Source organism: Diorhabda sublineata, chromosome 3 (assembly GCF_026230105.1).
Source record: "Diorhabda sublineata isolate icDioSubl1.1 chromosome 3, icDioSubl1.1, whole genome shotgun sequence".
Lineage (NCBI taxonomy): Eukaryota > Metazoa > Arthropoda > Insecta > Coleoptera > Chrysomelidae > Diorhabda > Diorhabda sublineata.
This window is the reverse complement of record NC_079476.1, coordinates 27,501,657-27,526,413: the sequence shown is the minus strand read 5'-3', so window position 1 is coordinate 27,526,413 and position 24,757 is coordinate 27,501,657. Positions and strand designations below refer to the sequence as shown.

Sequence of the window (24,757 nt, the reverse complement as noted above, 5' to 3'; positions counted from 1 at the left end):
TAATAATAATCAGCCAGCTATTGTATTTGAACGCACGTATATTATAAACGTTTCTTTAAAACTCGCCCCGGTATATAAGTTTTGTAATCGAAGTTCTTTTATATACTTTTTTTTAATTCATCAGCCATAAGCCATAGCTCTTATTCCATTGTTCGATTAAACAAAGGATTAGATTTACTCGTACTGGTAAAAGGAAAATGGTTGTAAATAAAAAATTAAAAAAAACATTTATTAAACAAATACCACATTTAAACATAAAAGTATGGCAAATAAATAAAATTTAACACCAACACTGCCATTATTGACTCGTACAAATGGATAAAAGAAATCATAAGGCAGTTTCATATTCAAACTTGGCGGACTAGCTGCCAATCTCTCTTTTTTTGCAGTTAAATCATAGAATGTGACAAATGTTTTAAGTTCGCTTTCGAAATAAACGGAGCTACTATTTTTCCTATAATATAACGATTTATTTGTGAAACCTCCAAAAGATATGGATAAAGCTAAAATCTTTTCTTGATTTAGTAATGAATCAATATCTACTTTTGAGTGAAATATATCAATCTCTAGTTCGCTTATTAAATTTCTACAAAATATGTAACTTTTTTTCGAAGAATACAGTCCAATTGTACTGTTCATCAAACTATCTGGATCAATTTTGTACAATATTTTCTGCCAATCGTCGAATTTCATTGCGTTAGCATTACCGAACAGGCCTACCATGGTATTGTTCTTTATATTCCATACGTTAAGGATTGATCCTTGAATTGCTCTACACAATTCAGTGGCGTTTACAATTTTTTTGTCATTATAGACCGTTGTTTGAAATTTACATTTATTTAGAAGGTTGTAGCCAAATTCTAAATTAGTGAATTCGCTTTTATTCAATAGACAGTCGCCATTGAAAGTTTTGGGAATTACATAAACACTTTCCAAATTGTTAGTAATATTTCTTTCTATTTTCATTATCAAATCTGTACCGTTTTTAATTTCTAATAATCTGCTTATCAGTATCGGTTTTCCTATCAAGTATCCAGGATTACCGCTTAAACTTATAACTGCTTTCTCTTTATTATTTTCCCAAAGAAAGTTTACAGAAAATTCTTGTTTAAATTCGAAAGGGTTTTCCCCGAACTCATAGGTTATGTTGGCCATAACTGCTAATAATGATACTGAGATTATTCCTTTAGTACCATTATGGAAAATATTGTATTTCAATTTTTTGACGATATTGTAACATGTATTCATTTTACTGGAAATTGCGAAATTGCACCGGGTTGTTATTCTTTCTGTATTATTTTTTAAGATATATTCGCAGTTATTAAAAGTCTCGTCACATACTTTTGGAACTATTGATAGACATACGTTTTCCGGACAGTTCTGAAATAAAATAAATAAGTGTCACTATGTATTCGTCCAAAATTTTGTCCTGCCCTTTCCACGGAGAAAGTTATAGAATCTACCTCATATAGTAAAGAATACATACCTCAATAATTTTTTCCTTCCAATTTTTTATATCTATCAACATTGGATGAGACAGAAAAAAAATGTTTTCATAATAATTTTGCAAATTCAAATTTGGATTACTTTCAATTAAATCAGTTTGGAAGCATTCGGTTTCAAAATTTTTCAAATAAAAAACCTCTTCCTTTATTAAACAATTTTTTCTTACAAAACTATTGGGAATCCCTTAAAAAAATAAAATATATTAGCAAGTACCAATGTAAAAGTATTTACATAGTGATGTTACAAATAATAAATTATTTGTGTAGATTTCGACAGGAAAACCAATATGATGCTAAAGATACAACAACAAAAGAGTAGTAAAGGCAAGAAAGCATTTTAAAGGAATATAACAATGTTCTCGTTATATTTATTATATTCATGCTATGTAGTAGGGTTGAGAACGTTCTAATATACAAATTATGCAATCATCTAAACTTCAGCATTTCTAAATTATTGCTTTTCTATGTATTTAGTAATCAAAAGAATATTTAAATACAACGGCTTGAACTATTATCGGGTTAACACGAAAACAATCTAAATCTTTGGAATGTACTCCGGATCATATTCACAGTTTTTCGAAATCTGAATGAAGTAATCAGGTCATAGCATAGAAATACTTCCGCGGGTCATACTGAACACACTGTTCACAATACTACTACACCAAGACTCGCAGACTGTCGCGCGTTACGATAACCAAGTTATCGTCTTCAAAGACAAAGTTAAATTGGGTAATATGCCAAGATTTTGCTTCGCTACCAGTGAATTATCTCACTACTCCTGATGCGAACCATTTAAGATCTGTTAACCATAAATTAAGTTATACAATATGTCTCTTATTTTATACTCCATTAACGTATCGTCTCGGATTAACTAATTTTTGTCTTATATTAAAGTGACTGTGAAGAATCATAAATCTACCTATTGAACTTCTATTCTACTAATTGTATTCGTATTGTATTGTAAGATTTTTTGTAACCTGCCGTCCTCTTGTCGTGATGATTTTTTCTTAACTTTAAAAATAGTTTGTTGGTTTTGAAATTTGGTCAAAACTCTATGTGCAAGGTAATTCAATCATAACTATTCAATAATAACACACGTCTGTAAAAAATTGAATATAGATCAGATCATAAGTAAGTCTTAGCACATTTCTTTTTCAAGACTCCTTTTTGCACATTATCGCTTGTGGTGTGACATCATTGAGATCCTCCATCTTCCCTAATATCTTAGTGAAATACTTCACCTCGCTCTTTAGTCACATCTCTTAAATTTTATGAAGAGATGTTGAGGTGGAAATGATCCAATAAACCAAAACTAGTTGGCAAACACTCGGCCACACCTTGGCACTTACGCCAAAGCTCTGGCTTTATTAGCCATTTTCGGATCATATGCTGACCGACTAATTACCACCCGATTTAGTGACTACCAACTTTGTTCCGAAGTGGCACAGAACCGACACACCGATCACAGAAAATCCGTTTTGTACCGTACTCGGCCCGTACTGTAATAACCAGAGACTTATGGTATATTCTGGTCCACCACTGTATTTTCTTTGGTGGTTTAAGGCTCGCCATGCCAACTAATTACCGACTCTCTGGCTCGTTTTTTAAATATACCGCCAAGATACAAGATACGAGTCGAAGAGGAAGTTAGCTGCTTGCGTTGCCGTTTAGTTCCTTTTTAGGTCTGTTACTCCTCACTCGTTATTTATATATATTATATTGTTTAATTACTTTTTGGAAGTGCGTTAATTGTTTTCTCGTTTGTTTATTTATACAAAAATATATCTGCCTGTTTTATACTTCAAGTTGGGCAAAATCTTATTTTAAAAAAATCAAAAACCATTGATTTTTTTCAAAAAATCACGATTTATTTGATTTTTTAAATTTGAATATAAAATTTGAACATTTTGATTCTTTTAAATTATTGTTAATTATTTTAATGCATAAGTCTAAAAATTATAATACAATTAGCGGCTCAAAAACTGCATTATCGATATTAGCAAGCACTAACGCTATATCATTTTATTTGCGTATTTGTTGAATCCACAAAAAACAAAATACCAGTTAACACCAGATAAAAAGAATGTAGCTTTAGAAACAATTAAAAAGTTATATGAAAACACTGGACTGTCACCTTTAGTAATAAAGTTAAATACCCACATTGCTCCATTTAAGCAAGTTATGTTTTCAGACGAAGTAATAAAAAATGTAAACAGACTATAATGGTTGTTATCACAAAATGATGAGCCGGAAATCTTGAAACAGTTGCCAATAATAAAACAGTTTGCAACTGCTTCTTCAGCTTCAGTAGAACGCGCTATTTAGCTCTTTTGGTCTTGAACACTGGGATATTAGAAACAGATTAGGCATAGAAAAAGGAGGAAAACTTGTGTTTTTGCTTAAATTGTATAACGAAAATGAATAGACTGAAAATATACATTAATAAAATTTAGGTGTTACGTTTAGTTTAAGAATTTGGAATTATGTACTTCTTTTTTGTTGTTTTTGCTAAAAGCAGATACTTCTTTTGATTTTTGAAAAAAAATTTATATTATGTTGTTATCTGGTTCTGAATAAAAAAGAAAAAAATTGATTTAAATCATGATTTTAATCTGATCAAAAAAGTATTTCTTTTACTATATGACTAAGGCCGGAATTTAAGTGACTAATAGTGTTTTGATCTAAAACATTTCTAACATTCTCTAATAAGTCGTTGTTTAACATTATTTTGTAGAAGTATATCTTTGTTTTACCATTTAAAAACAATGCATTTTTATTTGAATTTGGGAAGTATGAAACTTGTACAGTTGTAGACTTTAAATTAGAATCACCCTATATATAATTGAATTGTTGAAAACCACATGAAAATCTATATTCACATTTTATAATTAATTTTAATATACACACGCCAAAATAATTTAGGGAACGGCATTTAAATTTGTTATATGTACCTTCTGAAAAACACATTTACAATAATATACAGAGTGTTCCAATGAAAATAATTAATATTCCATGTTAATCAATATTTTTTGTTGTATCATTTTATTGTGAAAATACTTTTTTTATTTTTATATGAACTTTTCTTTTAAATTTTCATTTCAGCTACGGAATTATGCTGTTATTTAGAAAGTAAACTGTGTTTCAGGGGTGCAATAATATATTCACCACACATTATACTGTGGTAAACTTTTGTCATTATATGGTTTACATTAAGAGTGAAAAGTTATGTTCGGAATATTTCGCCTTAAGGCATTGCATATAACACCGCCAATCATAATCATAAACATGATTACCTTCTGTTTTTATTTATAAACATTCCTTATTTTACTGTTTAGACTCTTACTGTGTTGAATCTACTCAAATTACTTTTTTTTTAAATGAAACACTGCTTCTAAATAATTCCAGGATATAATGAAAAACTGAAAATAACTCTAAAAAAATGATATTTATGCTATTTGGTAATATCGAAACAATTGTAGTCCTCGACCAACAAGCTGGATATTTGTAAATCGCTTGTTTACTAAGAGTCCGACACTTGGAACCTGCGTTTTTAAAAACCAATGCATCACTGATTACCAACAGGCTGATTTTTTTTTCACTTCATAATGACCTATTAATTTATTAATTAAAAAACACAATTGCTTTTTTGTCCAGTATAATAGACAAACTGTATCTTCCTTTTTGGCTTTTTCTGTTGATCTACTTACTTTAGTAGTCTTGACTTAAACAAGCGATTTGCAAATTTCCAGCTTGTTGGTTATCATCAAAAAATTGGGTCGATGGCCCGAGTACCATGCCCTTACTGGGGAAGAAAATACACTTTCAAGTTCTACAGGCAACCTAAAGCTTCAAATGTTTTTAACATTCTTTCGAGGATTTGTTTACAGTTAAGATCTCTGTTATTGCCTAGAAAATTATATATGACCTGTTCTCTATCAGGATCCGTCATAGTTGTGATGATTGTGAATAAGCCATAAGCTGTCTAAAATCTGATTAAAAAATATCTTTTGCCTCTGAGAGATCCGGAAACTTTAATATTAAGTCTTTGAAACAAGTGAAGTGTAATTATTACAAAGCTTGTTGAGTATTTCGAATCTATTGTACGGGTTTAACAATATATGTAATATTTGTTTTCATATTAACTTTGTGTACAACGGTAATATATGATAAATGTTTTATACATTTCCATGGTAAATAATTGTTTTCATTGAATAATAATTCAATGCTGCTCTAAGTAATATATGGATTTTTAGAAGGCAAAAAAATTCTGTAAATTTTCACGTTTTCTTGTATATAGTATACTCATTCTACTTTCTTTCATTCAATACTTTTTAATGCAAAAATGTGAAATTCATATAAATATATAAACCAGAAATTAATTCTGGTAATAAATAGGTTACTTGTATAAAAAAATTGATAAATGCAGATGTGCCAATCACAAAAAGAGTTTTCAATACTTGTACAAGAAAAAAATTGCAGAATTCATTCAATCAGATATATTACATCCTTTTCTTGGTCCTTTTTCATCCCTTGGACGTGGTTATTTCCTTTTTGCGTCTGTAATGATTTCTCTAGTTACCACATATATTAGGATCTACTCTTTAACGATCCGAACTTCTATATTGAGAAGCCTTATTAGTCAGAATATAGTCGGTTGTTTATGTATGCCTTGAGATAGATAGCAAGCCGAATTCCTATTTTTCGTTGTTGTCTGGATCCACGTTTGAACCCGGATTGTCTGGGTGAGCATAGAGAGCACCATTTTAATAAACCACACTTCAACATCAAATTGAATTAAATAGTCACTACTCGGTATTTGAATAATCCAGGGTACATTATTTTAATGATCACGTTTACCACCACTTACCAAACTTGTGGAATCCTCTTCTACTCAAAAGCCATATAGGAGTTCCGTACATTAATTTCAAAGAAGAATTAAAATCTTCATTTGTATCAGAATGCAGCTTAGACCACGAAAATTTATTTGTTTTTTCCATTTGAGATTCGTCAAAATTTTTTATTGGCTGAAATAATTAATTAAACTGTTTAAACCTAAATATTTTTTGAATGAAATTTTTTATCTGCGTAGTAAGAATTAAGCGCTTGGTTTATGCAGTAAAAATAAACATTAAGATTACGAATTACTAGTTGAAAACACGGGAAGGGTACTTGTTTATGCAAAAAATTAATAGTAAATTCAAATTGAAATTAAACGAAGAGTTGGCCAACTTTTAACTTCTTAGTTTAATCTATTGATTTATATATATATATATATATATATATATATATATATATATATATATATATATATATATATATATATATATATATATATACACATACACACACACACACACACACAAATTGCCTAGCATAGTATTTGAAATGTCTTGTTTAAATTGTGACAAAAAGTACATATATATATATATATATATATATATGCATCTAAATGTTTTTGATTTTAGGTCTCTTCTGTTTTAAAATTAGTTTTTTTTGATAGTTTTTAAAAGAAAGATAAATTTTGACGTTTCGACTTTTAGTCTTTATCAAAATATTTTGATTTCCGCTGTGTTGTTTTATTTCTAAAACTGATATCAAAAAAATAGGAAAAAGCAATGTCGAAAGTCACCTATGTCCTTTAGACGTACAGAGAATTTCTATTGGTTTACTAGTAAAATAAATAACCACCAACAAAGTTTAGTCTAATGTGAATTTAGTTTTAATTTTGGCTGCATAAACCGAGCGTTAACTCTTAGTGTATTTCACAACTTTTGTAATTATTTGTACCATCAAAGCACCTACAGAAAGTTACTAGATATTAAAATAATGGTGGAAAGTTAGAACGTTCTAAAAATTTTTCTAACTAAGAATTACATGTTTAAAAATTTGTACTTTGTAATTTTTTAGTACAAAAGATATTAAAAGGTAAACTCACGTCTATGCGCTGTAGGATGTAGGACTTTGGATAATTGCTTTTAATAATACAAAACATTCCATTTTGGTTTATGTGCCATTGCACTGGAGTATTATTAATATAAATATATTTCATGTAGTCACAAAACCTAGCATCGAAAAATCTGGGTTCTGGTAAACAGTATTGAAATACTTCTTTATTTTCGGTAGAGCAGTCTTCGTCGCAGCAACAGTTAATGTCGCAAAACATATCCTGAAAATAATATACATATGTAGAAAATGAGTTGCAAATTATTTTATAGGTAATTGTTGATAGAAGTATATGAAAATTTGATTATCTCTTTTATGATTATATTCAATAAGTTTCAGAAGCATCTGAACGTCTTGCGATGTAGGCAACTAGCACTACACGGCACGCCGTAAAAGATTCAAATAATAAATGTACAAGATAATAATAAGTATTGGGTTATTTTTCTTATGTTTACTATTTTTTTTCATTTACAAGGGATTAAAAACTTGGGCTGCCAACGTGTATTTCAAAATCAATCAACAGAATAAAAACATTTGTTGTTTATAATTACTATACATACCTATGCTAGTATAACTACCTAAACAGTCTTAGTCACTTTAATAGTTTTCTTTTTTAATTAAGGCCTTGTCATTATAAGATAAATATATAAGTGCTAAGCGCATGCACTTTAGGTCGATAGCATGGAAGTGACTCCCATTATTTCCTATTTTGTGCTTTCATTTTCCAGTCCTGAATTCCTCTCTCTCTCTCTCTTAGATTCATCACCTCTACTCACCATTTCTTCCTTGGTCTTCATTTTTTTCTTGTACCTCCGTGTTCAATGACTATAATTTTTTTTGTTGCTTTAAAATCCGGCATTCCATGGATGTGATCCTCCAGATGATCCGTATAGTAATGGAACATTTTAAAAATTTTTAGTTTGATGATGATATTAATTATCATAGAAAACTCTTGATCTTCAAAGCGATGCCGAAGTAGATTCTTTAAAAATATTTGTAGGCATCTAAATTATAGTACTTGAGCATCAAAAAAATGAATATGCAGAAAAAGCATTGTCAGAGTTATATGTGATGAGACGATTACAAATTCTTCTTGGCTAAATAATTGACATCCCACCACTAGAGGCGAGATGTATTGTTTTCGGGGGATTCTAGTGTGGATGGATTTGGATAAAGGGCCTAAACTGTAGAATATCTTATTTGTACTGAGGCCTTATGAATATTGGTATTTCGCAGACAATGCCTTGTACCTTAATGGCAACAGATAACACAAAACTTAAATTTTTGTGGATATGTTGAACGGAAAGTTTGAAATTGTTAGATTGTCAAAAAAGCAAGTATGGGGCTCTTCCGTGGTAGACTAAAATTCAAGCTGTATACTTACAAGCGTCCAATTAGCAGAAAAATTACAATCTGAAAAAATTATAATATAGTAGAGGGATATTGAGGAAAATTGGGGAAGTCACCTAGAAGAAGTGGTGAAATAAAAGCTCAAGTGGAAAGATAAGCGAGAGATCTTAATGCTTACTACAAAACATAAAGACACAATGACCAGTATCACTGGCATAAATGATGATCGATTGATATAGAATATAATAATAATATATGTGTCAGATCAGCTAAAGTGGTTTAAAAAAATTGCAGTCAATATGATATCAATATAATACCAAATTGTAAAGTTTCTCAGAAGGTTCTTCGTGCCCTCTGTATACCAGACACGGAACTTATCGAGCAATGTAGATACAAGAAATCAAGTATGTATTATGTGATAAAAACAATGGGGTCAACGATAACATGAAGAATTATACTAGAGAATAGTTCAAGGCTGCTGACATTTCTTACCTGTAAATCACATGTACAATAATCTTTCTGTATAGAATTCAAAGAAACGTCAGTCCTGGGGGTGATGATAGATGTATTTAAATAATAAGTAGAATTGCTACAATTCGTGGAATCGTCTCCGCATAATGTAACGTTTTCAGTATCAAAACTTTGTTCTGTAACGACAGAAGAGAAGCTCGTTACTTTCGTACTTGTTATTTCTGTTGTACTACTATATTGGGCAGCTGTAGTACAAACACAAACAGTGAAAATTATACATAATATATTTATTTTAGTATTCAACTCCGTAGTTTGAAAAATTTCGAAAAACCACATTAAGATCAAACGTAACCACTCCCATGGCTTCGGTTGATAGTTTGTATCTTTCATTTGATGAAAAAACTTGATCAGGATTTTTCAGCTGTAAACCACCGCCTGAAATAAATGATACATTGTTTTCAGTAATCAGTATTCCATATAATTAAGAACTTTCTTCAATGTGATTGATTATAAAAATTGCTCCGGTATATGTTTGGAACTGGGATTATTTTGGTCATAAAAAATTGAAAAATATTTTTGACGCAAACAAAATAAAAATATTTAAGTTTGAATACAAAATTTTTGGTTGGTGAAAAAAATAAAAAATATTATTACTTTTATTAGGGGCCATCCATAAAGTACGTCACACGTTAATGGGGAGGGAGGGTATCACCGAAGTGTGACATCGTGTGACAAGGGGCATGGGGGGATCAATAGTTTTGTGACGTCACATGTTAAAATTTAAAATACTAAAACGCAAAGTTTGGATGTGAATTGAAAATTTAAAAAATTTTATGAAATGTTGTACTTTATGTTGATTTTATTAGATTATTATTCAATAAAAATAAGTAAAAAATGAAAATAGCTGTTTTCCCTCGATTATTTTTAAATGCATACATAAATTTAAAAAATGTGTGACGTCACATCAGGAGGAGGGGGTTATAAAATGTGACAATCTGTGACAAGGACGGGGGGAGCGGTCCAAAAGTCCTAAAATTCGTGTGACCTACTTTATGGATGGCCCCTTATTAACAAATTCACGCAACGGGACAAATTGGGATATTCATAGGTCTCATTTTCAACTTAAATACGCCGACAAAATAGAAAAAAATATTAAAAATATTAATTTTTCGAGATTTTATTATCAAAAATGGGATGGAACCACTTCCAAATTATAACACTTTCTGATTTGTACCTTACTACATACTGCAACATAATGTAGAAAATATATTTCACAATCAGAGAAGTGAAGTACAAATTGAGCAGGTGAGGTGATAATCTCTATACTAGTACTTAAAAAAATAGAGACTCACGACTTACCTAAAAAATATTGTACAAAACGTTGTCGGATCGAACCAAATGGTCTCCACGTATAACAATCTAGAGTATAAGAACCTGGACTGGTTGGAACGGTTACCGTTCCGTATCCGAAAATGTGTGCTCTCCCTAGCCAATCGAAATGATAAACTTCAATAAAAAATTTTGGCCAACCTAAAATGAACAATTAGAACTTTTATTAAAAAATCTAAGAATTTCTACTACCTTGTATTCCTGTAGTTGCTAAATGAATGTCTATTGGAAACGCCCATCTGCAAATATTATTGAATTGAGACCAACTAACATGTGTTTGACCTTCTTTTTTTCCAGCAATATGTCTCCAGTTATTCCCTATAAAAAAAAGTGTTGATCATATTTTATAAAGGCAATACGAAGAAAGCAACATCCCAAGTAACCACAAGAGACTTAGTATTTCGAAGTATGTACCTGCAGAGCTGATTCATGATGAGCCCTATGTAATACGCTGCATTAATATGTAAGCTTAGTTCAGTGATTGGGCTCCAAACAAATTAATTTTAGTAAGAAGTATACAATATTATTTGATATTTTGTTTCCCTATGGAGAGTGAAGTTGATGAATCCTCACGTGGCAAGGAAACACCAAAGTGGACTAACTTTAATATCTTTTCCGAGCTTATCTATTTATCGTCTGGGATTGAAATTATGGTCAAATACAATATAAGAGATTTGTATAAATGTATAATTATTGTAAGTAAAATGTAAATTTAAAATTATCCCATATAAAATTTACAAAGAGTAAGCAAGAATATCAAAAACATGTTTTATCTAGATTTATTTCCAAGTCATACAACTATCTATTACCGAATGAACTACTCTAATAAGAAAATTAGAAAATGATTTAAAAAACATAACAGTCAAAATAAATGAAGTAATTCCTATTAATATTTTCCAAAAATTTAAGGAAAAATGTCGATAAAGAACTGAATCACTATGTGAAGCTATAGAACTCATACTTACAACAACATATTTCAAATATGAATATACAAGAAAAGGATAAACAGACAATACAATCAATTAAAACACAGAACAGAAGCGAAACATAAAACATTTTTCCTTACCATTTGTACAAGGACTTTCCCAACAATTATCGCATTATTTCAATAAATATGATAATACTACATTATCCATCCAATATTTCACTAAATTAAAATCGAAAACAAAACCAAAAACCAAAAGAAGTAATATTATAAATTAAGTGTACTAATTGTGACGCTGCCTACATAGGGCAGACATCTCAGTATTTAGAAAATAGACTAAGAGGTCATCAATAAGATATAAAAAATAGAACTGCATTAACAAACCATGAAATATCAAAAAACATACACATAAAAGCGAATTTTTGGAAATGGTTCACTTTCATAAGAACGAAAAAGCTGTCGATGATAAAAAAGATCTAAATAATTTAAGTAAAATTTAAAGCTCTATTTTGTAAATTCTAATAAATTTAATATATTTGAGATGTGGAAACCAAGGAAAAATTAATTTTTCTTATCGGAACAAAGTTCAAAGTTGATTCTATCCTTATTTTGATATTCAGTAAATGATAATATATTCGAATGTATTCAAGAAAAAATAATAGAGAAAGCAGAGGCTATGGTTGGAAACAGGGTGGAGCTCAATACATTGTCAAAATTGAAAGAAGCTTCAATATAATGCTTTTTAGATCAACAAAACTTAGACAAGCTGACAAGGACTAGACCATATAGATTAATTGATTTCGGTACTCGACTTCAGTTATTAAAAAGTAAAATTATATAAAGAATTAGTAATGACATAAATTTCAATGAAAGTTATAAGAAATGTCATACCAATCATTGTAAGAAAACTGCATCGAATACGTTCATAGTAGGATGTACTGGCGTCCTGAAGAATAACATGCATATTAAAAAAACAAATTCTTTTGGAAGATGCAATGGCATAGGTAGACGGGTATAAGAATTTTGGAAAATTGTATGGTCAAATCGGTGAACCAAGAAACCAACCTGTCCGAAATAACTATAATAAATTTAGAATCAATAATATCAATAATCAATACCAAAATAATAATTTTCACAATTTTCGCAATAATAGTAATAATAACTATCAAATTTTGTAACTTTTGTTCAGTTAATATTTTATTGTATTTTTGTGTTAATAAAGTTGTTATCTGTTTAAAAAAAATATTTCTCGCGAAAACACGTAATTTATCATTACAATAGATTTTAGAATCTCATCATTTCCTCCATCAAACTCATTTTGTACTAATACTATTCTGATCTTCATAATCTGTTTAAGAACAAATATTCTCTCTCAAGTTCATCATAATAAAATTAATGTTTTAATTTAATGTTTTATAGAGAAAAATAAAGTCCCATCGATTTTTATTTAAGAAGAAATCAGATCATAGCATCAGAATGCTTGTTAAGGGAGCTGGTATAGAATTAAGTGGAATAAAGAAAGCATATATGAGAATGTCTGACAAAAATTTTATTCTCTGAAAGTTTAAGGCCGTCTAAAGAAACAAAATATAGAATGGCGTCAAGGACTCCCAACAAAAATGAACTGGTTTTTTGTATTTGTCATTTAAAAACTAGTTACTCATATATATTTTATTAGTTTGTTTATTTAATATTTAAGTTTATTTACAAAATGAGCCAGGATTTACTGTGAAAGAATGGAGGAGGACATTTTCGTTAAAAAATGTGTAGGTGTATATTTTTTCTGTTTCGGTATTAGAACAACGTTTTTTGACAGCTGACGATGCATTATTCGGTCATATGTGAGGTTATTTCAATTTTAAGATACTATTTACAATGAACTTTAAAGAGCGTTTACACAAAGTAAATGTAGTCATGAAATATGGACGAGGCATACAAATTCACAGTGAAGAAATTTCTTGGAAAGACCTTACCTTAAAATAAATGATTTGAGTACATTTTTAAATTCAAATAATATTACCCTCGTCAACTATTAAACATGAATCAGTGCTACAAATCAATCAATAAATAATGTGAATACAAGGCGAAACAGAGGAAATAGTATGAGCACTCAAAACAGATCATTCCAGCATTTGTTCGTTGGGACGCTCGCGCTACGCGTTCTTATCCGAATTTTGAATTCTTGCTGGAATTAAATGACTTCTGTTATTAGAGAGAAGAAATTGTGGATTAAAACATCAAATTAATATATTCATTCGGTTCATTTAAACGAAGATGTAAACCCAAGTTTCTAACGTAAAAGCATGACTTCTGTTACTTATATTTTAATATACTATTACAAATGTAAAATTACAGAGATTCAAAAATTAGAAGAGCTCTACTCCATCTAATTATAAAAAAATTCAAATAAGGCGAAAAGCAGTAGGTTGAGGGCCACCATCCAACTTGAAATTAATAGCATTAAAGAATAGGGGTGTATATGTTTGAGGAAGGATTAAAATCGCAGGATTTGAAGGTGTTGTAGAAGCTAAGCTTGCCATAAATTCTGGTGAAATGTCTGTAATGGACCAAGCGGAGTTAGCAGATTATATTAATGAATATGAAGCTAACAGATAAGGATTGCTAATAGATTCACATTGACAATATAGAAAATAGTAAAGTTGAGAAGACAAATGTGAATTCAAAAATATATAAAAAATCTAGGCGACTAACTCCTTCAATAGACATAGCAAATAATATATTGAAAGCCATGAAGCCAAATAGAGATATTGCTTATATATAAACTTATAAAAATATAGAGTTAGGAGATAGATATTGCAAAAAATAAATTGAATTTCCTAATTCCATAAAAATGAACATCCGAAGTTTAATGTAGATAAAATCACAATAAATTTTTTATATAACTTGTTCTAACTACTCTGTCAACTTCCAATATTTCATTGTACTTTTCTGTAATATGACCCTTGTAAACCATATGTCAAAATGGAATGAGATCATTCATATTTTTCCAAAATTTCAAAATCAACTTTTAACTAACAGTGACAAAATACTCCTGACATTGACTGCTTTGTCGTAGTTATTTTAACAGCGAAAATGTTATTGTACGTCGCTATAAGCAACATTGAAACCATGCATGAATTTTTGTACGTAGATGCGATCAGCTGACGGGTTATTCCATTTGTTTGGTTTTTTTGAATTTTAAAAATTATTCATTCCACTTAAATGGCTATCTACTATTAATTCGCATGAGTATTATTGATAGGTTACTGAGGTTTGTGAATTTCGTACTTTTCAGCATAAAAAGAGTTTATTAGTATTAAATTACTATTATACAACTAAATAAATATCATGGAACAATTAATGCATAAAAAAAGAAATAAACTAATCTAAATCTCGTTCTGAGTTGGAATCTGCAATTAGCTGATATGTGATGTCCCTGATAAGGAGTAGAGTTACTTGATTAACACAGAAATATTTTTGATATTGGTTTTGCAAGGGTAACAGATTTTTAATAGCCTATAATTTAGTAGCATTTAAAATGAGAGGCGCTTAATAAAAAACACAAACTGAACAATCATAAGTAAACTGCATGAATGATAGAAATACAATAATGCTGCTTCGACAAATGCAGGGGATTTTATATTAGAAAATTTACTTCAAAACAAATATATTCTATCTAAGTTCTCGATAGTAATTGTACTCAATACCTAACTGTTTCCTGAGTAAATACTGAAACTGGAATGTATTATTTTATTAAACTGTTACAAAACAAGCATACAAGAAAGCAGAAAACAAAAAACTCTTTTATTAATAGTGATATAGTTCTGTAGCTCTGTCAACAGAATCTCTAAGTAACAGTTTGCTTTGTTTCCATCCATAAAATGTGGACTTACGCTATAAAAATCGAAAAAAAATATAAAACGATAGAGAGAAGAAATTGTGGATTAAAACATCAAATTAATATATTCATTCGGTTCATTTAAACGAAGATGTAAACCCAAGTTTCTAACGTAAAATATTATTCACTTCATATTTGACATTTGAACTAAGTACCACTCTTCATTGCAAGCCAGTTTTTTTCTATTTGTCGTCTGCGTTGATCTTCATTTATCGAAGCAATATTAAAAATAATTTGGAAATAAAGTTATTTGTTTTTGATCTTATCAACAATACTTCGTTAAACTGAGAGATCGACGCATCGTATGCAACGTCTATTAATTAAACTCGATTAGAGCATAGGATGTATTCGGGTATTAAACTTGTAAAATTATGAACACCTACCTATATGTATATGCCATCTGCAAAATAAATGATCTTTAGGAAAATCTTTTGCTTCTCGTATTTGCCCAATAATATGAACTTCTGCCATACATGAAGATGTACATTCAAATATAATTTTTCTCCTTGTTATACTTTATGTCTTAAACATAAATCATTATACATGTACACATAAAAATGCCAGAAAGCTTTTGTTTACATATTAAAAACTGTTACCTAGCAACATGAACAGTGAGTGGGTTGTCATGTTCCTTTAAAAATTAAGCTGTTGTAGTGGGAGGGGAACAATATTTTAGTTTATACGATAATTATTAAGAATTATTTGCCACTGATAGCAGTTATAGAAACAACAAATAAACAAATTATTACAATACCAAAGAAACTTTTATTGACATTATAAAAATTGTAAATAAAATTTAAATCATCCGGTTTGTTCTGCGCATCACTTATTTTAACGCTTGCGCTAAGATACTAAAAGTAATGTCAGTTAAAATGGCCGGAGCTGTTTCTAAGAGACAAGAATAAAATGAAATTTGACTGAAGTATTAACATATTTAGTATTTTTTTGTGTTTATTAACAAACATTTTTTATTTAGGTGAGTATTTATTTATATTGACATCATATTATTAGATAGATACGTACATACAGTATTGATCAATAATATTTTTAATGATTTAAAAGGCCAAGAATTCTATTTTATAAAAATTAAGTTGTTTGGAAGTTATTTATTTGTTGTTTTTACTTTTAAGCAAAATAAAATGCCTAGGAGATATTATTACAAAGATTCTTCCTCTGATGAAGATGAGCCACCCAAAAAGAAAAGTTCTAGTGGAATATGTAATACTATTCAATTTGAAGAAGGCGAAATTGTAACAGATATTCTTGGAAAAAATTGGAAGTTGGGTTCAACTATTGGCGTAGGAGGATTTGGGGTGATATATGAAGCATCCGAAAATACAGCTAGAGAACTTAAGGCTGACTATTCTTATGTTGCAAAAGTTGAGAAACATACAAGTGGCCCTTTGTTTGTAGAAATAAATTGTTATCTTAGGATTGGAAAACTTGAAATGAGTAAGTGGTATTTTAGTTATATAGGGTTTTTGATTCATTTCTAATAATGCTTGCTTAAAATTTAAGATTACTGATGTCTACTGTTTTTATTTATTGCTACCATAGAGACAGAAAATAATTTTTTAAAAGTGTTTAATAAATGAACTGGTTGTATTTGTTCAATCCTAAGTGATTTCCACAAAAATCAATCTGCTTAAGAAAGTTCAGAGTTGTCAATTGCTAATGTTAATGTATGATTGAGTTCTCAAGATACTTTATAATAAGTTTACTTTATTCAGATGCTTACAGAATCACATTTTTTATCATTTCAAATACAGAAGCACAGTGGCAATGAAATTTAGGCTATCTAATAGAAATTGTTTACAGTATTGTTGCATTACTATAATATATATCTATATTGTAGCAAATCAATATTCACTTTAAGAGCAAGATTTCTCCAAAATAGTGCCCAGAAGAGATATTAGAATTTGTATATTTTTTACATACATTGCAAGTATCTTTGCTAATTATTTTGAGATCAGTATATTCATTAAATTTTTTTTCTTCATAGTTCATTTACAATTAATTCCTTCATCACTTTATTATTCCACTAAAATTAATCCTACAATTGTAGAGCTTGGATTGGACAAATTTCTGACAGATTCTATCCTTTTTGTACTATATATGAATAAGATAATGGATGCTTTTTTAAATTAACAATATGTTGTAAATTTTTAAAAACCATTTAACAATCAAGCAAAATGTTTTTAATTGTAATAGTGATTTGATATCCTAAATTGTGAGCCAAATGATTTGTGAAAATAGACAATTCTCCAAGTATATATATCAAACTAACTTTCCTTTACACAACAGATATTGCTTTAATCTCAAACACATAGAAAGTATAAAAATCCTTGCTTAGCACTTTCCGAGTACCTGTAAACGTAAGCTCATTTAATGGGAATTTTCATATGAAATAATTTATCTGATATAGTTCTAGGGAGATATGGTTTATAATATGAACATAAAATTAATATTAATACATTGTTACGCGCAGACAATAGTTCAAGTTGAGCAGGTACAACTAACAGACTTATCTGTTGGGGGTCATTCAAAAGATGTAGACTTATGTATGTACCTAGATATTTAGAATACTTATAATTTTTCGATTGTGAAACTTAACTACTAGTGGGAAATGAACCATATTCAAAAAATATACATATTGATTTTATATCAAATAGAATAAATTTTTTTATATTTATTCCAACTACAATGTTCCTTCATCAGGTGAATATAAAATGTTTGTTGAATCTTCAAATATTAACAACCAAAATTAAAATGAGTAAGATTAGTAGAATTTACATACAATAATTTACATCCTATGTAGTATCAGTACAAAGTATTGCATAGGGCATTTTGTAAATATAAGACTTTTTCAAGTTATATATTTTTTTAGTTGAACAGTGGAAGAAACAGAATAAACTAAAATTTCTTGGAATGCCTCATTACGTCGCATCTGGTTCATGTTATCATAATAATGAAAAGTATCGTTTTCTTCTAATACCAAAATACAAAAAAGATTTGGGCCAAATTCTTAAGGAGAAAAAAGTATTTAATATTAAAACAGTGTCTAACATATGCATACAAATTTTGGATATTTTAGAATATATTCATAGTAAAGGTTATGTTCACTGTGATATCAAGGCTTCTAACATAATGTTGGGTAATGAATCTAGATTAAAACTTCCAAATCAAAATGTGCAATTTGAAGAAAGTCACAAAATATTTGATAGAAAATTAAGAGTATGTAAGAATCCTAAACACTCCAGAAAATCCAAAAGGAATCTAAGGCCTATAAATATTGTAAATTATGTAGATGATATACCTTATTTAGATGAAGTATTAGATATGCATGAAAATGCAAAGACTTTGAAAGAATCTCAACACCACCGTGATAGTGCTTATTCATCAAGTGAAATAAATAAAGTTGAAACTAAAATATTGGATCAAGTGTATTTAGTTGATTTTGGATTGGCGTCAAAATTTTTGCAATCTAATGGTGAATATAAGGAATTTTCTGGTGATGAAAGAAGAGCACATGCTGGTACTATTCTTTTCTGTTCAAGAGATGCTCATAAAGGTGTACCATCCAGTAGGTCTGATTTAGAGAGCTTGGCATATAATATGGTTTATTGGTTAACTGGAACATTACCTTGGATAGAAGATTTAGAACAAACTACAGAGGTAGAAAAAAAGAAAATTCGTTGTTTCAAGAATTTAAAAAGTTTTTTAGACTTTTGTTTCAATAATGATGCACCTCGTTTTGTCATGGACTATTTTGAATATCTAAATAAGTTGCAATATATGGTAAGTTTGTTTCTGTATAACTTTTTGGGTAGGTATTTCTTGATGACTTATGTTTTGTTTGTAAAAGTTGAAAATATATTTATTTGTTATTTTTCCAGACCATCAAAATTTACCAAGGTGAGTTTTTTTAAAAACTGACTACAAATTTAAATGTTTATTTGAGTATATACTAAAAGTCATTTGATAATGTTAAAATTTTGTAATTATTTAAAAACAGATTCTTCTTTTATCAAAAATGTTTCAATTAGTATTTCATTGATGATCCAAAATTCAGATTACTTATGAACAAACTGTTTGGAATAAGTAGAAATGATTTTTTGTGATGACCATACAACTATTGCTAGAATTTCATTAAAAAGCTTCATATAACACGGATCAAAAAAAGTACTAGAACTAATATATAATATAGTAAAATCTTGAAAAACTTCTGAAAATCGTCTTGGAATAATTCTACAGTAGTGGAAAACATTTTATGAAAGAGGAATATCGATTTCACTTTATTACAGTGTAATAGTGTACATCATAAAACCTCGGGATGAATTATTATAAACTTGTTTGTTCCACTGAATCTCCATTCCATATTACTAGAGTGTAGTTTAAAGTTGTGAGTAAGGATTTATCTTTGGTTCACATTTGTTGATTAATTTGCTGTAAGTTGAGAAATTATCATTATACAAAATATGAAAAACATGTTGGCATTGCTCCAAAGAACCACCAAGAACTCAGGAACTATTTCTATAGGACATAAATTTTTTAAAATCCATTGTTTACAGTTGTGATTCAAGCTGGTTCTCCTGCTCTCTATAAAATTATTTTGTTTATTGATATTATCGCGCATATCTTAACAAATTAAGTGAAAAATATTTCAATTTTGTGGTAGGATTAATAGGTTTGGATATTGCTAAGAGTTGTTGATTGTTTGACAATGTTTACAATAAAACTTTGTTTAATATATTGTTTTTCATTTTTTAAAATGATATTTAAAACTATTTTTTCCCAACCATCATGGCACAGAGATCTAATTATTTTTTTTTAATTATCTTTTTTGTCGACACCTTATTCTCATTTTCTGAGATTGATTACAGTGGAACAATCAAGTTCAATATAATTTATCGAGACTTTGTATTAAAGTTTACGTTAGTATATTGGAATTAGGATTTTACATTGATATATTCCCCAAATATTTTCTAATTATATGTATATACTTGTACATATTAGAAATTTACAAATGTAAAAATTTTATACTTCCATGATATTATTTCAGTGTTTATAGTTATTGTGTGAAATACCATTTATTTATTTTCAGGAACTAATATTTTTTTGTTAATATTGTTAAAATAGATACAGATACAGCTAACTAATAATATGGTTAAATATATTTTTTATTTACAAATATTTAGCAAATACTTTCATATTTTGTAGGAAACTCCCGACTACAACTATTGTCGTAGTATATTCAAGAAAGCTATAAAAGTTTATGCATATAAACAAGACTCTGCCTTAGATTTTGATAATAAAGAAGGTTGGGGTGACAAACAGAAAAAAATAAAATCGAACAAGAAAATTATCACCCATAGTAGTTTTCTCAAAACCAGTCCTTTAATGCCGTTGAATTCCAACATCGTTTTTAAAAGGCCCAAGTTGAGGAAACAGCTAAAAGATGTGAAGATCCAAACCAGCATAATGAATTGGTCCAAGATATTAATAGATCCAGAGACTATTCTTAAACAAGCCAGAGAGAGAAAAATGACAGAAGGGAGTGATAGCTCCAATTTATCTTCCTTGGATATAGATAGTATGAATCCTACTCCAGAAATGCTCAACATATATAATAAATGCATGGAACGAGAAGCTTCTCCAGTGCATAAAACCGATAGGTGAGATTTCAAATCATCAAATATTTCAATTTAAGAGTAAATAGAATAAATTTTTATACGAATTTCTGCAACTGTTGGAGATATTCATACTGAACACACTGTTTACTACCATTGTACCAATACTCATAATTACACTGACTCATGATGTTTGGTTATTTTCTTCGGGGACTGAACATAAACTGTGTAATGGTAAGTGTTATTCTAGTGGTAGGTAAGGTGTGTTCTTTAACTTAGCAATGTTACAAATTTTGTTGCTGATACATATATTTTAATAACGAACTAGGTAGGATACACAGCTTTGTTAAGAAAGTTGTGACAATCTCCAAAGGGCGAGGCTGTCATTCCTTATATGCTGCGAGGTCACTTTTAGAGGAAACAGGAACCTTTATCCTGGATAAGGGACACCACATTATACATTTGATTGTATAGAGACATGTTGCTGAATTTCAGAGGCTAGGCTATTTCATGTTATTTTGGGATTATAAATTATTATTTATCTAATCTAAATCGTATTAAAACCAAATACAAAAATCAAAAGATACCATTTTTTGATTACTAATTATATAAGGAAAAATTTCATTGATGTGGTAACTGAAAAAAACCATTTTCATTATCTTTTGAAATAATTCATAACTGATTTATTTCCAGCCCTACTACTGAAAACATAGAAGGCTATACTCCAGCTATGATGAGTATTTACAATAAAATTCAAGAAAGGAAGGAGATTTTTTATGGAATGATGGTAAATGGTTTCAAGGAACCTAATAACAATAACACAAGAAACTTTAGAAGAAGAGTTAAAAGATCTGCATCGCCCATGGAAAAAGTTTCGAAGATAAAACCCCAATTAAATGGTAAGTAATAGTTATCATAAAGTAGGCTGTGACTTGACTACTGATGTCGTTTTAAGCATAAAATTTTTATGTTAGGATTTAATAACTGTGTCTCAAGATTATATAAACGATCACAGAATTTTGTTTAGGTAATCTAAAAATATTGAAATGGTTAGAGTAATTATATTACATTAACTACATTTTTTTGCAAATATTTTTTTCAAAGAAAAAATGTCAGATCAAGAGTTAACAAAGAAATTTAGTAAGAACTATTGTGATTTCATTTGCCACTCTGGCGTGGAGTAAGATCAACAAAATTTCATGTCCAATGTTAATGTTCGGGGAATTCAATGCTTGTTTATTTACTAAATAAATTATTACTGTTCTAAATATTTTGTACTGTCCAATCAGTTATGGAATATTTTCAGTAGTTAGTTCCTTAGATTATACTTAAACCACTGCAAAAAATGAGAATAAAACTAGTTTTCATGTTACAGGTCGAAAAAAAGTCCCTTTCTCAGACGTAGTCGCGAAAAAGGCAAAAAGTTTATCTCACCGAAGAAATTACAGATTGCGGGGATGAAATACTGTCTGTAACAAAGCTACGTTACATTATAATTTAGAGTATTAAAGTATGATGAAAACTAGATGTTTGTTATTGTTTGTTGTATTTGTCTAAAATAATCAGTTTATTTTTTTATTTTTGTATTTAATATGAAAAATTTATACGTCAACGAGTAAAATGATTGTAAGAATTTTGTTTTTTTTTTATGTTATGACAAAGACATTTTTTTATCTATTATTATATTATTATATTAATATTATCTAAGTATGTTATTTTAATACATATAAAAAACTGGAAATTATTTCAATTCTTCACTTACCTTAATATATATTTTTTTCGGTTTTGGCTTTCATCAAAATATTTTTCGTCATTTACTATATATTTACTTTATATCCTGGTTAAATATCAATGTTAAAAAGTAGTTTGTTAAACACCATAATTGAGCCAACGGTCAAAAATGCTTTCTATTAAAAAAATTCTTTATTAAAATAGGAATACCATTCAAGAAAATTCTAAAATCATTATTTGGATTTTGATTAATTCATTAAATCTTCTATTTTCATTATCAATTATAAAATTTTATTCCCTTTCGTAACACTTGAGTTATATTATGCAAAGAAGTTCACAATTTGGAAAACTATTATTATTATTGTAAATTTTTTCAACGCTAATTTTCTGAGTGTGTCTTCACCTGAATAACTGATTACGTCAACACTTAGTACACGAGATGTGGAAACCAAAGAAAAAATTAATTTTTCTTATTGAAACAAAGTTCTAGTTGATATTTTCATTATTTTGAGATTCATGATGAAGGTGATCTATAGATCAATATAAATAAGCAAATAGTCAGTGTCAGTATCATAGTTTGATAAAGACTTCAAGAAAAGTCGAAAGGTCAAAATTTATCTTTCTTTTCAAAACTATCAAAAAAACTAATTTTGAAACAGAAGAGAACTAAAATCAAAAACATTTATATATATATATATATATATATATATATATATATATATATATAATTATTACCTAATCAAATTTGTAAATGATCATAGGATTATGGCATAAAAAATGAAAGAAATTTGACCAAACTGTTTGCGTGTTGGTGATTATTATTGATCAAAATAATACTGGTGAATAATTATTTCTTAGTCATGCATGTTTACAGTGTAATTTGACTATCTAAATATGAAATATATTTATAGAAACCAGGTTTTAGTTTGCTCAAATAATACCGACTCTTAGAACATCAGTACAGTTACTATATGAATTTTAATATTTTTAAAGCAGAATAACATTTTTGCTAAATAAAGGTCGATTTCACAATAGAAGGGGATTATTATTTGATTAATGTTGTGCAAAAACCGAAGCTCTTGTCAGTAAGTTTAATATACAACCCTCTTTAAATTACAATTTTTTTTGCGTTTAGTTACCAAATTTGTATTAATTTCATAAACTGATTATTTTTCCATATTGTAGTCAGTCGACTGAAGTATATTTATAATATAATTTATAACATAAATTTAAAATTATTCTTTAAAGTTCAGTTCACGTGTAGCTAATTATTATTTCTAAATTGATGGTTGCTTATACCAGATTTTCCAATGACTTATTAGTGATAATTGCCCACCATAAAATAGTGCCTGTATGCATTGCTAGTCCTTTATTTGCATATAATAAATCACTTAACTGTAGACATTCATCAATCTATATATATGGTACTCTAATGTAAGATTTTTATTAACTATCACTTTTTCTTTGAAAGTATTGAGCAGGTTCTAAGTTCTGATAATGTGATAATAAAATATTTTTAACGGACCTAAATCGTTCGACTACCGCAAATGTTGGTTGAAATACATACTCAAACAGTATTTCAAAGCAAGCTATATTGTCACTATTGAAGTCATTGATTACAGTAATTGAAAACACGCAAAATATGAACATATAATGTTATTTATACACTGATATAAATAATTTTAGTATTATATTGCAATAATATAATCATTGAATAAGAATATTCGTAGATTTGCATCAATAAATTTATAAAAATCAAATTAAGCTTGATACTTGAAAGATAATTCAAATTTAAAGAAATTACAAGATATATTAATATCACTAATATTAACTACACCGAATGTATTTGTTTATTGTTGTAGTACATTTGTCTCTAAAGCACATAAGAATATATTCCGGTATACTAATTTCAATA

General features: G+C 28.7%; 3 protein-coding genes across 3 annotated transcripts; 1 reads left to right on the top strand and 2 right to left on the bottom strand.

Annotated features, from left to right (window-relative positions):
- Window positions 1-210: 210 nt before the first annotated feature.
- LOC130442118 (tectonic-1) lies at window positions 211-7,901 on the bottom strand. Its single transcript, XM_056776158.1, has 4 exons — window positions 7,441-7,901; window positions 6,373-6,529; window positions 1,487-1,689; window positions 211-1,380 (listed from the first exon to the last, which is right to left on the bottom strand). The coding sequence occupies exons 1-4, from the start codon at window positions 7,666-7,668 to the stop codon at window positions 232-234; spliced, it is 1,737 nt and encodes a 578-aa protein (XP_056632136.1). The 5' UTR covers window positions 7,669-7,901; the 3' UTR covers window positions 211-231.
- A 1,569-nt stretch (window positions 7,902-9,470) lies between these two features.
- Window positions 9,471-22,916, bottom strand: LOC130442119 (B9 domain-containing protein 2). The gene is made up of 5 exons (XM_056776159.1): window positions 22,874-22,916; window positions 15,865-16,003; window positions 10,851-10,976; window positions 10,629-10,799; window positions 9,471-9,704 (listed from the first exon to the last, which is right to left on the bottom strand). The coding sequence occupies exons 2-5, from the start codon at window positions 15,950-15,952 to the stop codon at window positions 9,562-9,564; spliced, it is 528 nt and encodes a 175-aa protein (XP_056632137.1). The 5' UTR covers window positions 15,953-16,003; window positions 22,874-22,916; the 3' UTR covers window positions 9,471-9,561.
- Window positions 16,129-22,848, top strand: LOC130442117 (serine/threonine-protein kinase VRK1-like). Its single transcript, XM_056776157.1, has 6 exons — window positions 16,129-16,457; window positions 16,612-16,933; window positions 18,369-19,279; window positions 20,702-21,156; window positions 21,805-22,010; window positions 22,487-22,848. The coding sequence occupies exons 2-6, from the start codon at window positions 16,621-16,623 to the stop codon at window positions 22,570-22,572; spliced, it is 1,971 nt and encodes a 656-aa protein (XP_056632135.1). The 5' UTR covers window positions 16,129-16,457; window positions 16,612-16,620; the 3' UTR covers window positions 22,573-22,848.
- Window positions 22,917-24,757: the final 1,841 nt, after the last annotated feature.

What these genes read in the sequence shown, in the direction of transcription:
- LOC130442118 (XM_056776158.1), bottom strand. Translation starts at nt 7,668, where the DNA reads ATGTTTTGCGACATTAACTGTTGCTGCGACGAAGACTGCTCTACCGAA. An exon ending in ACATCCTACAGCGCATAGAC is followed by an intron (nt 6,530 to 7,440) that starts GTGAGTTTACCT and finishes TAATTATTTCAG; the next exon opens with CCAATAAAAAATTTTGACGA. An exon ending in GGAAGGAAAAAATTATTGAG is followed by an intron (nt 1,381 to 1,486) that starts GTATGTATTCTT and finishes ATTTTATTTCAG; the next exon opens with AACTGTCCGGAAAACGTATG.
- LOC130442119 (XM_056776159.1), bottom strand. Translation starts at nt 15,952, where the DNA reads ATGGCAGAAGTTCATATTATTGGGCAAATACGAGAAGCAAAAGATTTT. An exon ending in CAGATGGCATATACATATAG is followed by an intron (nt 10,977 to 15,864) that starts GTAGGTGTTCAT and finishes TTTTTTTTATAG; the next exon opens with GGAATAACTGGAGACATATT. An exon ending in AGCAACTACAGGAATACAAG is followed by an intron (nt 10,800 to 10,850) that starts GTAGTAGAAATT and finishes TGTTCATTTTAG; the next exon opens with GTTGGCCAAAATTTTTTATT.
- LOC130442117 (XM_056776157.1), top strand. Translation starts at nt 16,621, where the DNA reads ATGCCTAGGAGATATTATTACAAAGATTCTTCCTCTGATGAAGATGAG. An exon ending in GATTGGAAAACTTGAAATGA is followed by an intron (nt 16,934 to 18,368) that starts GTAAGTGGTATT and finishes ATATTTTTTTAG; the next exon opens with TTGAACAGTGGAAGAAACAG. An exon ending in GATAAAACCCCAATTAAATG is followed by an intron (nt 22,011 to 22,486) that starts GTAAGTAATAGT and finishes TTCATGTTACAG; the next exon opens with GTCGAAAAAAAGTCCCTTTC.